Source organism: Vulpes lagopus, chromosome 1 (genome assembly GCF_018345385.1).
Source record: "Vulpes lagopus strain Blue_001 chromosome 1, ASM1834538v1, whole genome shotgun sequence".
In the NCBI taxonomy this organism is placed as follows: Eukaryota; Metazoa; Chordata; class Mammalia; order Carnivora; family Canidae; genus Vulpes; species Vulpes lagopus.
This window is the reverse complement of record NC_054824.1, coordinates 142,032,614-142,046,933: the sequence shown is the minus strand read 5'-3', so window position 1 is coordinate 142,046,933 and position 14,320 is coordinate 142,032,614. Positions and strand designations below refer to the sequence as shown.

The window sequence follows — 14,320 nt, the reverse complement described above, 5'->3', positions numbered from 1 at the left end:
TTGAAAGAGATAGGAAGCCATCATGGATTTTTCAGCAGAAGAAGGAAACGGATTTGCAGAGGGAGGAACCAGAAGCCAGGTGGTGAGTTGGGAAGCTAGTTAGGGAAGAGGGGTCTGTGTTGGGGAGGCAACAGTGGCAAAGGGAGTGGAGTATGGAGGCAGACTGGGAAGGATTCACACACCAGAGACTGAGGTGAAAGGAAGAACAGAGGGAAAGATGTGACAAAGTTCTGGTTTTTCCCAACTACTGCCTTGACTATCCACCACAGATGCAATAGGAAATAGTGCAAGGTTCTCATTTAAGGCAGAAAATGCCAAAGTTAGCCAGGGTCCATGCTTTTTTTTTTTTTTTAAGGTCCACACTTCTTTTAAAAAGACCACATGGAGAGGTTGCAATGACACAACACACCTTAGAAAGTCATTTCCCAATGAAAATTATCACTATGTAGAATGGCAAAGATAGTTTGCTTATCAGTATCTCCTCAAGCTCCCCCCACTCTGTTCTCAGATGCAGACAAGGACTACAAAATAAGGCTGACAGGAAGTAAGAGAGTTTGCAGGTTGGGAGAGTCAGAGGATGTTTATCACTCTCTTGTGAGTGCAGCAAGGCTTTGTCATATCAGTCGGGAGGCATGGCATGCACAAAGGTCCACATTTCTTATGATCAACATAGAAGTATCTAAGGTTCACCCCCTCACCCACTCACACTAGACTTCTACAGACAGTGGAAGCTCTCAATACCTGTGACCTGCTCAGGAAGGCAAAGGTAGAGATCATGACTGCACCAGACATTCCTGACTAGTTATCGTAAGCGAGGGGTCCTCTATCTAGATGAGCTATGGAATGCTGTGAACTATGAGATACAGACCTTACTCTCTCAAAATTTGCTGTCTCTTCTGACTGTAGAGCCTTTAAAACATCCCTTCCAACGGCCATATTATTTACTTTAGAAAATACCATAATCCTTTCTAAAAATACCAAAAAGGGGAGATGGGCCTCTCTGGGACCATCAGTAATATTTTTACTAAAAATACTAAGAGAAGATATTGCAACGTTAATTGATGTCTTTCTCTCTTTCTCTCTCTCCTACCAGATAATTTTCAGGATCAGATGAAGAGGGAACTAGCCTACCGAGAAGAAATGGTGCAACAGTTACAAATTGTAAGATGATTTCTACTTAAAAATCTATGCAACTTGATGAGTTTGTTTTCAAACCACTCAATTGTATGAAACTATTCACATTTTTGCCGTGAAACCCTTTGGTCCACCTACCACTTACCTCTCAGCTGGTTTAGATGCTAATTACCAAAAGATTTACTTAGATACAGGATAAACAGATGTGTCAGTACGTTTCCTCGAAATGTAACTACCTACCATGTGTTAATAGACAGATGTGTAAATTGTCTCTGTGGGTGAACCAGAGGTACCTGCGTCATCTCCCACTGTGCAAACGTGTGAACGCGGTGCTAGGATGCACTAGAGGCTCAGTGAAGGGCAATTGTCTTCTTTCTGTCTCTCTTTTTGTTACCCAGACCTGAGCCAGTCCCTCTGCTGCCAATAAACTTAGTATAAATACACTTAATCAATTAAATTCACTTGAAAGGTGATGAAAAGAAATGATTCTTTCCAAATGAAGTGTGTTATTCCTAATCATATTGAAAAGTGGACACTAAGAGGTATTTATGTGGGACCAGGGAAGCAGGAAGGTGCCTGGTAAATAAATGTAGTGGGGGCTTTGGTTGCCTTTTTGATTTTTTTATTGAATTCGCTACCCTTCATCCCCTTGCAGATATATCTGGTATTAATCATTAGTGCTTTTGAAACAGTCTCCCATAGTCTTCATTTACATGAGTACAATGGGAAAAACAATTTCTGTTCCATTTTGTAAGATATTTTTAATCACCTGGATAAAGACATACACTGATCCTTAGTGATATTCCCAGCATGATTATTATAATTTGAGTTGCTTGACATTTCTGAGCTGGTCCACGTTACCTTTATCTTATTAAGCATGGACCTATGCATACCTGCCTGTCATGTCCAGAGAGCCAGATATCTAGCTCTCTATCAGAATAACTCAAGGAAGATAGGTATTAATGTTTTCTTTCTGCATCGGAGAAATCATGCATGTGTTAATGGAGATTGCTGGGAGTCATTTTTAAAACAACCTTGTAGCTCACGAGGTTTCTCCCCATTGTGGGGCTCCATTAAAAGTGCTACTTACACTCTTAACATTCCCACTGGTTTTATTGGTCTCAAGTACTGGTTAACATTCTCTGTTCTGAAAGCCACCTCAACATAAGATGCCTCTTAAACAGGACCTTTCTTCTTGTTTTGGCTTTGTTTGTGTTCGTTTTGTTTGCAGCTAAAATCACAGGAAGGGATGGGGTGCAGAAGGACTTTTCTTAATTGATTGACAACTAAGCCCCCAAAGAGGTTTAATAAAATGTATGTACTGCTCTTAGCTTTTGATACCTAGGTAATAAGAGCTATTAATTACTTGCTCTGCATATGTTTATTGTTTTCGTTGTCCGAAGGAAGAATTTATTTTTGTTTAAAGATGTTATGTTTAAGTGATTTCTACACCCAACATGAGCTCGAGCTCCCTATCCAGAGATCAAGAATCACATGTTGACTGACTGAGCCAGAGGCACCCCCATCCAAAGGAAGAATTTAAATATAGATTTAGAGATAGAGGGATGAAAAAATTTTAAGATGTTACTGATTTCACTTTCAGATTCTTAAAACAAAAGTTGCCACACATGCAACGAAAAATTTGTGATTTGCAGGGAGGCAGTTGTCAAGTATAGCACCATGGGCTTTAGGAAAGGAGACTAAGTATTTATTTCAGTGCTACTGTTTAAAGTCAGTTATGTAGCTTTAATGTCTTAATTATCTTTGACATTTGGTTTCTTTAGTAAAAGAAGAAATGATACTGCATCCATGTGTTAGGCAGGCAGTATTGATGGAAGAAAAAGTGTCTTCTGAGATATTTGGTACCTGGAAGATAGAAACTGATATTACTAAACATTTTTATTATACTGTATTGCTAAATACTTCATCATCATATATTCATTTACCTAGGCAAGCATTATTCATTCAGATTTCTCTATATAGTAAATTACTCCTGGTCACAAGTTAAATTCTTTGGGAGAAGCCAGAAAATTTTCCCCCAGCCCTTGTAGGTACCATATAATTTCTGAAATCCATAAAAGCACATCCACGCCAACAACATGAAAATAGGTGCACAAGGCATGATTTCTCCCTCCTGCTGCTTCTTCTCCTGTGTCCCCTTCCCTAAGATGGGGAGGGTCTTCACGTGGCCTCCAGGACCTAGCATGGTGTGTAGCATCAAATGGCTATCAATAAATATTTGCTGAATGAATCACCACCCAGCGATGACCCCTGAGTCAACTCTGATACTCTCATCACATAATCCTCTTAATTCTTTTCCAAATTTCCCTGGCTTGTTCTTAATTTCCTCAAATTTTCTTTTGTGCTAAAAAACAACTACTAAAATGACTCAAGGAAGGCATACTGGTGAATTGTGGGGGAGCTTCTGTTTTACTGCACTGTCCTTGGGATCTGCACACTTCAGTTCAAGACTGCTCCCATATACTCCATGAAGAGTCAGTTCTTCCACCAAAGCAACTCATTGTAGGGTCTGACTGAGTAAGTTAGTAAGGCACACGTGCATAATAAACCTGAAATGCCCGTGCACGTCATCCAGTGTTATGCCAGTATGAGGAATCAATTTCATGCTCCCCCTTTCAAAGCAGTACCTCTAATAGTGGGATTTTTCAAGTCCTGGTGGCTAGATAGATTTTTGTGCAAAAAGGACCTGTGTTCACGTTATGCCATCTGCTTTAGAACTGAAGCAGCAGATTCAAGATTACCTGAACAGAAATGTATCTCATCCCTTATTCAGCTTGTTTTACTTGTTAAGTACTTGGGGTGGGGAGGGAGCCAGAGAGGGTAATATCTTTAGAAAATTCTATCTAAAGATTTTCAGTAAGTTACTAAGTATCACAATTATTGACTTTCTTAATATTTTTAATTAAATGATCTAATTCAACAGTAAATATGTTTACGTGGTTTGCTTCCCGAGAATAGGGGAATTCACTCAATATTATTTGATTGTTTTATATTTAAATTATTTTATATTTAAGGCTTACAGAGCATATATTACAGGAGAGTCATTTGCCTACAGAATAGGCACTTTTTTTCCCCTCTAGATGAAATAAAAACCCATCCCATCCTACAATCATAGAGAATTCAAATATATTAAAGCCATCATATTTTATAACAATTCCCATAGACCCACAGTACATTTATCCTATGCTGTTACACAGTGTTCTTATTCAAAAGATTATATCGAAAGCATCTTGGGTATCATTGCTATAGAAGGAAAACTTATGAATTTCTTTGGCTTCTGCATTTTTAGATTCTCCACTGACTATAATTTCTGCACCACTGCTTCCTTTTTCAGTTTGTTAAATGCAGAGTTGTGATGACTATATAGTCAAATAATTGACTCTGTCTGTACATTTATAAATGTGCATCTCTCAATGTGAGATTTAAAGCATATGCAGTTTATTTAACATTTATACATGGACAGCAAGCTAACTTTTTTAAAAAAAATAGCTTAACATTAGAGTATATAGTACTTCACACATTTGTGTTCTCCTGCCCTGGGCTTTCAAATGCCTTAAATGGGTACGCCTGGGTGGCTCAGCGGTTGAGTTTCTGCCTTCGGCTCAGGGCGTGATCCTGGAGTTCCCGGATCCAGTCCCACATCGGGCTCCCTGCATGGAGCCTGCTTCTCCCTCCGCCTGTGTCTCTGCCTCTCTCTGTTTCTCCCATGAATAAATAAATTAAAAAAAAACACAAATGCCTAAAATGTTTCCCTTAAGCCAGAGTTATTTCTACAAGCAAAGAAATATATTCTTCTCACTATGAACCCAAACACAAAGGTTTTAAAATGTAACAAGTTCATGAAAATGTTAGCATGTAGTGTATGTAGTACAGAGCAAAAAAAAAAATCTCATTCACAAATGGATTGTGATTCTAGGAAAACCTTGTTCAATGTTGAAAACAAAACCCATCATCCTGTACCATTAAGAAAGTGAAGAAGTTAAATGCAATGTTACATATCGATTTTATCTAACTTTTTTATTTTATCTAATTTTTTAAAGATTAAAAAAAGAAGCTAAGGATATTTTACTCAGCGTATAAACTTTTGGTTACGGTTTTTTTTCAAAGGCTGAAATGTGATATAATTTACACATTATGATGCCTGGGTAATTTTTGTTTCATGTTAACTTGGCAACAATTTTTTCAAGTGAGTGCTTCTGTATAGAAGCTACTACTGTAGGTTTGTTGAAGACATGCTCTTCTGGACTCATAGCTCTTGAGGACATTGCGAAGCTGCAAAAGAGAGCCTGTGATAAATGGCTAGACCCCAGATTCGTATCCTTTGAACTTGCGGGATTGGTAGAGGCACTGGAGAAAATGTGCTAGTGTCAAAGTGCCCTCTGCTGTTTCTCCAGAACACTGCAGCCGCATGCAGCCGGGGGGCGGAGGGGGGGGGCTGGTCTCAAAGTTCTTCATTAAAAGCCTCAATTAAAATTATGCTCAATCAATAGATTTAGTACTAATGTTTTGTTCACTGTGGACTTGTAAAAAAGCTGTTTTACAACCTCCCAATGGTGGGAGCACAGAGCTTTCTCGCAGGGAAAGGAACAAGGTCTTGATTGTTGCTGGATGGGGCCTTCCTTCTTTGGCAGGGGCACAGCTCTTTGGTGATGGGGTCTTTCTTTGGAGATTCTCCAAGATTCATTAGGATGAGAACTTGTCCAAACGTCTGCCATCTCAACCCATGTTAAAACAGGGTTAACATGTTTTTTGAAAGGTTAGGCACTGTTTTTGGCACTAAGTTTTTAGGAAAACATCCCTAGGCCACTAGAGGATGTTGGTTTTGTGGCTAAATATGTGAGAAAAGCAGGTCCCTGCAAGTCAGAAGACTTGATGCTGCCTTCACATTCTCCAGCAGGAGACAGACTTTGACTACAGTGGCTCCTTTTCTGATTATTGATCGATTGCCACGTATCTTGACAAGGCAATCACGGTTCCCTAGTTATGCGGCCTACTCCACTTTCTCCTTTTGACATGTTAACCCACCTGAATGTCTGAACTCAGGCTAGTTCTTTCTTGGCACAAACTAGGATGTTATCTTTTTATACTTTTGATAGACTAACACCAACTAGGTAATTAATTTAGAACTTCTATAACTTTGAGGGATTTTTTTTTCTATGCCAATCTTGGTGATTTCTAAGCTGGTCAAGGTGAAAAGAAAGGCTTTATAAGTTCTAGTACAGGAAATTTACGTGGACTACTTTGCTCAAATGGAGCTCTAGTAGCCAGAGCTACCTGGTTGGGGAGTGTTTGCCAAGGTCTCTGTGAATCCAGGATTGCATTTCATGGAATCCAAAGAACTGCCAATGATAAGCAGCACCATTACTTGATGTATCACAAGAAAAGAAACTCCCGACTATTTTTCTAAGATACCATCAATAATGAGACACCTAATTTAAGAGATGTTAAGATGGGAAGGGGGAAAAAAAGTATGTTTTAGAATCGAGGAAATAGGGTAATTTCCATGAACAGCTGAGCTATGTGCTAGTATATTTTTTATCATTCATGATTTAGGACTTAGCATTAAGAATATATGATCTTCAGCTCACAACCTTAGGCTTTTTTGGTCTTTGATTTTGTTTGGCTTTTATTTCATTTTGTTTTAATGAAATGAATGCAACAATGTTTGAGTGGGAGTGATACTTCAAACAGATGTAAATTCCAGTCTGGAGATTTGGGACTCAAATGTGCTTTTGTGGAAATGTCCTTTTTTTCTCCCCTGGGTCCTTTATTTCTTTTCCATCTCAGCTTCCCAGTTTAATGAAATGCTACATTGTTGTTTCTGAGGGGAAAAGAAAAGAGAAAGAGAAAGAAGAAAGAAGGAAGGGAGGGAGGGAGGAAAGAGGGAAGGAAGGAAAGAAGTAGGCATTCTGACTTAAATCTGAAAGCAGAGCCCTTCAGACACTTTTCTTCGGGTTGGGATGAGTAGTTTATTGGCTTTGATGAGACAGTCCATGGTGATGTTACCTTGTGTGTGCCTGGGACGGAACAGACACTTTCTAAATTGTTGTGGCACCAAATCTTGATGTTGAGGACTCTCAATGAATGTGGCATACAAATACATTGTATTAGGTAATTTCTCATACCTCAAGGTTTATATCATTTCTGCTTGTTATCCTAAGCAGTAGAATTCCATTCAAGGCTCTGTTATATCATGCATCTAAAGAGAGAGGTGATCCCTGTGTTTTGGCATATCACAACAAACACCGTGATGGAAAATGTGTGTCTCGGTTAATAGCAGGTGTAGCATAACCTAGAGGGAGAAGAAGAGGTAACTAGAGTAGGTGCCTATGTCACTGTCCGTGTCACGGTTATCCAGCTCATCTCAGCTCACATCCTAAAATGTGAGATTGGCACTCTGAACCTTTTATGGCACTAACTAGATGAATCGTTAATTTTAATGCTGTTGTCTGAGGCCTTTATTAGAGATGAGCCTATCAGATGCATCCATGTTGTGTTTGTGTATCAAAATACTGATATGGTTGTTAGGCTTTTCTCTCTCTCCCTCTCCCTCTCTCTCTCCCTCTTTTTACCATTAAAAAGACTGATTCAACTGGTCAGTTATTACGGCAAAATGGTCCAGATAATTTTAGTCACTCGCATCATTGTAGATTCATAGTTCCTTCCCATTGGAAAAGGCTCATATTTATGGATAGGACCAGGAGAACATAGCACAGATAGACTGGAAATGTGGAGAATGTACATGTATACCGTATTCAAAAAGCATTGCCTAATTGGATGAAAATAATTGTATTTCCCTCACCACTTTTACATAACAGCCACATTTCAAGTTATATTCTAGAATATTCATTTCTTTAAGTGTAAAATACTCATTTCTTTTAAGTGTAAAATAGATTCAAATCTTTAGAATCCTGAGTTTAGCCTTATAATGATGAAGGTAAGTAACATAAGGATAGAGTAACTTAACTGGGGTTAATGGAGAGGTAAATCTAAATAATACATGTAGTCCAACTTCAGCTATTTGAATCTTCTAATGAAAAGTAGCATATCAAATAGGATAGGCTTTCTTTCAAAGTCCCAGCACTGAAAAGTACTTTTCAAGTTTATCCAGGTAGCATTCTCAGGGGCATATTTTCCACTCAGTGCAATTATTTCTGATGCTTCTTAGTAGTTATTGGGAAATTACTGAGAGTAATAATTCGTGTTGAGTTAGTTCAGCTTACCTGTGATTTATAATGACAGCATATCTTGTCACTGTAATTAAATGAAGGATAACATTGAACTACTTTGTAATCACATCCTTTTCTCTTTACTTGGGATGTATATTATAACGTAACTTTGTTTTCTACCTAAACAGTTTCATATTATTAAATGCAAATTTAAAACATTCTGAAAGGGAATCCTGGGTGGCTCAGCAGTTTAGCACCTGCCTTCAGCCCAGGGCGTGATCCTGGAGTCCGGAGATTGAGTCCCATGTCAGGCTCCCTGCATGGAGCCTGCTTCTCCCCCTGCCTGTGTCTCTGCCCCTTCCCTCTCTCTCTGTGTGTGTCTCTCATGAATAAATAAAATATTTTTAAATAAATAAAACATTCTGAAAGTGAAATGTCACATCCTGACCTCAGAGACTAGCTCTAGCAAGAGTCTGGTGTGATCACCAGTTCTATCCTTGATAGGTTTCTTTTTTTTTTTTTTAAGATTTTATTTTTTTTATTTATTTATTCATGAGAGACACAGAGAGAGGTCTGTAGGCTCTTAAGGCAGAGACACAGGCAGAGGAAGAAGCAGGCTCCCTAAGGGGAGCCCAGTGTGGGACTCGATCCCAGGACCCCAGGATCAAACCCTGAGCCAAAGGCAGGCGCTCAACCACTGAGCCACCCAGGTGCCACTGTCCTTGATAAGCTTTTTAACAGGCCTCAGGAATTGCTATATCCTGTTGATATATATATATATATATATATATATATATATATATATATATATCTGTTGATGAACAGATAGACCTTTTCTTCTTAGAGGGGAATTCACTGGCATTCAAATTGTTAGGCAGGATGAAGGGTATGTATCTATCTTCAAGTTTAGCTTATCTGAATAGTCTTGCTTGTTTTTATCTTACAGATCCCCTATGCAGCAAGCTTGATCAGGAAAGAAAAGCTTGGTGCCCATCTCAGCAAAAGCTAAAAGGTAAGCTTACCAGAAGAAAGCGATTTTCCTGAACCCTGAATTCTTAATTGCTCAGCCATGTTCTTTACTGGTGTTTTCGAAATAACAAAGGGATTAGTCAAGTTGCATTCTGTATTTCAGCCAATATACAGATGAACTTTTTTATGTCCGGGCGTGGGACTTCCCAACCAAGTAGACATGTGCATTTTATAGATTCTTTGGAAAAGTCCTAAAACTAAGGAAATTCTTTACTCCTTTGCAGAAGCAATCTTTGTTCTGTTCTAAGGTATTCTGTTCTCTGATATTCTCCCTGACGCCTCAATTACTGCTCCTCCATGAAAGTGGAGTGTCGGTGATCATTTTCTCTGCCTTTCCTTTGCTGCCAAAAGTCTTCCTCAAATCCGGCTTCCAGGGAGCTAATAACAGATGGTGATGTGAACAATTGCTGCAACATGGACCTTTGAGAACATCTGCTATAGGAAGAGTCATCCATTCCTTCCCTAAACCAATCACTGTTCCTCTAGAGCTGAAGCCAGGTTCAAGATCATATCCCTGGCAAGGATTTAAAAGACAAATTCTCTGGGCTCTTAAGGCAAAGAAGACAGTAAAAATTCAGTAACTGTAGTCAGAACATACCTAAACATCTCAAAAGCAACTTTTTGATTATATAAAAGATATATACATAATTGTTAGAATCAAAGGGATATAGAAACTAAGGCTTGTTTCTGTAACCATACATCAGGATGACCTAACAACTAGAATTGCTAAATCAGGAAAAAACACGGATGTCAGAGGGAGCATTTGTAAGTGCTCATGGCCAACTAGGATTGCAGTCATTTATCAGTTTGACCTGTTCCCATCAGAATCCTTCTTCCCAGGCCTTCCCTCTGGAACATATTTTCAACTTAATAGAATTTATTGGCAAAAAGAATTCTATACAATGCAGGCTTGTGGTTCCTTTTCTTTCCTTCCCATCTCTTTCTGCATATCAAAATCCTCCTCCATCTTTGTACAAATGACAATCCCACCTCTTGTCATCGCCTTTGTTAGTGATAATCTTCAGCATTTGTCTTAAATAATGATAATTACATCTCTTAACATTTCATCAAGAGCTCAAAACTCTTTCCAAGACAGTCTCTCATTCATATGCTTTCCCTTAATTTTATACACAAAGAACTGAGGTATGGAGAAGAGAGATGTGATGTTTTATATCCATACTGCAAAGCTAGAAAAAGATCCTAGGGCTCCTGACTCAGTGCCAACTTGCTCTTAATGCATGCACTTCCTCTCCTCTTTGAGCAGATGTTTTGCAAGGGAGACAGTCACATAATAAGTCATTGTGTTCCCATCTCCACGAGTTCATACACAAATGGGCCTGTGAGTTGGCTCTGTGCTATATATGTAAATATTCTTAAGTCTGAAGTTTATGTTGGATAGTTTCTTTCTCATTAGAGGAGACAAGTTTGTACCATTTGCATGAAATGAATCATTTTAGAACAGTCAGACCTCACTAAATCTTAACCAAGAATACCAAGGTAATCAAGGCAAGAATCACCCAAATAAACTCATAGGTGTAATAATTTGAAAATGTCAAAGTAATTTTCTTTCAAGTTAAAGAGACTATATTAGCATGTGTTCTTTTTAAATAACATTTTTATTGAAGTATAACACACACTCATCAAAGTCCAGGCAGAACTCATCAAGTCATACAAGTCATGAAGTCAACAAGTCAAAATTCAATGGATTTTCACAAGATGAACTCACTTAGGTTTCCAGCACCCAGACAGCCTCCCTGCACCCCTCTCCTGTTGCTCTCCTACCCAACAAAGATCAGTTTTGCCTGGCTTTGAACTTTAGTAAAGGACATTGTATAGAATGTTCTCTTGTATCTGGCTTCTTTTACTCTGTGTTTGTGAGATTCACCCTTTGGAATGTGGTCTGATTCCCACTCAGGAACTTCAGTAAACTCTCTTTTTTACTCCTTCTGATTCCCCAACTCATCTCCCCTGCTTACCACGAACTGCTCTTGCACCTACAAAATGAAGACTCACTGCCCAGAAAATGTGTCTTTGATGGTGACATCGAGTACCACTAGGTGGAAAGAAAAAAAAAAAAAGATTGATTTGTGTTTAGTAACTAATGCTTCCTTCATGCTGATTTTGTTTCCATCCTTGCAGACAACAGGGATTTCTCTAAGTAGACCCTGGTGCTTTCAGAAGATTAGTGGTTACTTAAATGCTGAGCTAAATCAGCCAAGCAGAGAATCATGACCATATTGTTAGAAGCAGTATTTGATTCTCAACATGCCAAGCCTGCAAGGAATTACCCCAAGAGAGATTACAAAATAAAAATCATTACGCCAAGGGAGAGAGACAAATTCTGCCTTGCTGAGTGACCACAGGTTTCCAAATTAGGGACTGATGCATTAACGTCTTATGCAAGAGTGACCGTTAAGGTAGTATGCTGTGCTCTGGCCACCCAGTGGATTCCAATATGACTATTAAGAGGAGGAAGCTTTTCAAAACCACAGGCAATCCACTTAATAAGCCAAGCAAGTATTGCCACATATCACTGCTCTACAAATCTTTTTTGCCCTACATTAGGACAGAAGAAACTCCATGTTGAGTCAAATAAAGGTCCACCCAGGCCAGGGTACTAACTGTAATTCCATTAGAAGAGCCAAATTGTTGTTCTTAACAATACTGACCTCAAAATTCAGGCACGTGCACTGAATGCTCGTAGCTTTTCCTTGATAACTCCTTAAAGACCCATTACTCATGGATTTATCTAAACCTTTCTTCAACCTAGGCATAGTCCCCTTTGGGGCAATGAATTCTATTTGGTTAGCTACCAGCTGTGTTAAGTGTAGTTTGCTTTCTTTATCTTCAAACAAACTACCTCCTAAAACAAGCCATAGTAGATCAGCCATCAGACTACTTTGCATATTTGTTTCATTGTAAGCTCACGAGTACAATAGAAATGATTTGAAAAAAAATTTTTCAAAATGTTGAGTGTATTACCCTTGCATTTAGGACTGGTCTTAACACCAGAATTATTCCCCACAGTCTCTCTTATCTGTGGTTGTTTCTGTGACCTGTGTCCTGTACAGACACACAATGTAATCTTTGTGATATCTGCACCCCCAAAGAAGTGCCACATCAATACAAATTTAATTATTACTTTACACTTTTTCTTCCAAACACCTTTTAACATTAAACAAATGTCCTCCATATAGCTGGTTGCAGCATCTAGGTCTTTCAGTCATTTTACACTAGTGGAAAGTGGATCATGGGAAATAACTTGTTCATAGTCATACAGAACCTCATGACCAAGCCAGAAATAGTAATGACCATCATTTATTGAACACTAATTATGCAGGATGCTGGGCTCAATTCTTTGCCACATTATATATCTCTATAATGTAGATCTTATCATTTCTATTCATACATGGGAAAATTTAGGTTCAGTGAGGTCACTTAGCTAGCAAGTGACAGAGCCAAGGTTCAATCCAGGTCCATTTGACTCTAGAACACTTCTCTGTCTCCCACGGATCATTGGGCTTGTTTGGAAGGGGTCTGCCTCCTAAATCTCTCACTCCCTCCCTATGTCATCTTGAACGGAATATCATGTAATCTCTTTGAGGCTCACTCTCATCTATAAAATGTGGGCAATCAAGCCTGATCAAAGTCTCTGCCAGTTCTAAAATGTTGATTATCACTCTTGCATACCATACTTCTGCCCCTTTCCTACAAAGGGGCTGCTTTTATTAAAGTATGCTCAAGACTATATGTAACACCCTAGGGCATGACCAACCTACTTTTATCTTATGTCTGCATTTTCTTCATCACAAATGTCTACTTTGCATACTTCTGGAGAGTTTGAGAATTTCTCTTCCTATACTGACAATATCTACCTCTTTGGTAAAGTCCTGTTACTTCTATTTCAGTTCTGGAGTAATTGCTTCAAAAATAATAACAAGAAAAAGCTCTTAAAAGGATATATAGGGATTGTAATGGAACACTCTGTGTCTTCCTTTTGTATAGATCAAAGACAAAGGGAAGGAATAGCATATCCATTCCTTTCATCCATAGTCAGACATAGAGGACCAGGTTCTTTCAAGAGTCTCCATTGAAAATGATGATGTGCTCCTACCCTGCTCAGTGCTTTATGTCAATTCTCTTATTTAATCTCCAAAGCAACCCATTGAAAGATTGCTACTTTCACCATTTTCTACAGCAGGGAAAACTGACATGCAGAGACCTGAGAATGTGATCTGTAGTCTCACTGGGAGCAAGTGGCAGGATTTGCACCAAGCTTCCTGGCTCTGCCACCCACATTTCATCTGCTTTCCTTGGATTCATACCTCCAGCGATCATGGCCTAATTTGCATTCTCTATTATAAGTTATAAATATACAGTTAATAGCCAATCCAATGGTTTTGTTGATGTTGAATCACAAAAACTCCAGTCATGCTTCTGCAGTTGCATTAACACCTCAGGACAAGAAAAATGGATGTAACCGGCCATCCAGCCAAAGCTAGCAGGGCACTGGCACATGAACTTCTGTCTGTCCCTCTCATGGCAGGCTGTTGGAAGCAAACCAGAGCTTCTAGAACCTAGCAAACAGGGCTTTACTGTAAGAAATGCATAGCAAACCAGCACACTCTGATTTAACAGTTCTAGTTTGGCTCCGTGTCCACAGAGACGCATAAACTAAGAGAGCAGGCAAATATATGTACAAAGAGCAGATGCTCTCACAATCACTGTTGAAACATTTCACCCAAACTGTATGAAAAGTGTCTTCTCTCAAGATATACTAAATGTTAGTTGGCATGTTCTGAATCGTGCTGAAGTCCTCATTCTGTACATTTTGTCTCATCCCAGGTGCACAGAACCACTCACTCTTGTTCTCTTGTAAGATACAGCCTGCCACTGAGCACTTCTGACCCACATAAAGACTGCGAATTGAAAGGGCTTGGGAATCAAATACAAAATCAGGTTCGGGA

At 39.0% G+C, this 14,320-nt stretch overlaps 1 protein-coding gene across 1 annotated transcript in view; it reads left to right on the top strand.

Moving 5' to 3' along the window:
• The window catches only part of SKOR2 (SKI family transcriptional corepressor 2), a 35,725-nt gene extending 26,392 nt beyond the window's left edge, over positions 1-9,333 (top strand). Inside the window, exons 7-8 of the mRNA XM_041758970.1 lie at positions 1,094-1,161; positions 9,271-9,333. Coding sequence (XP_041614904.1) covers positions 1,094-1,161; positions 9,271-9,333 — 131 coding nt within the window. The remainder of the gene's footprint in view (positions 1-1,093; positions 1,162-9,270) is intronic.
• The last annotated feature ends 4,987 nt before the right edge of the window (positions 9,334-14,320 follow it).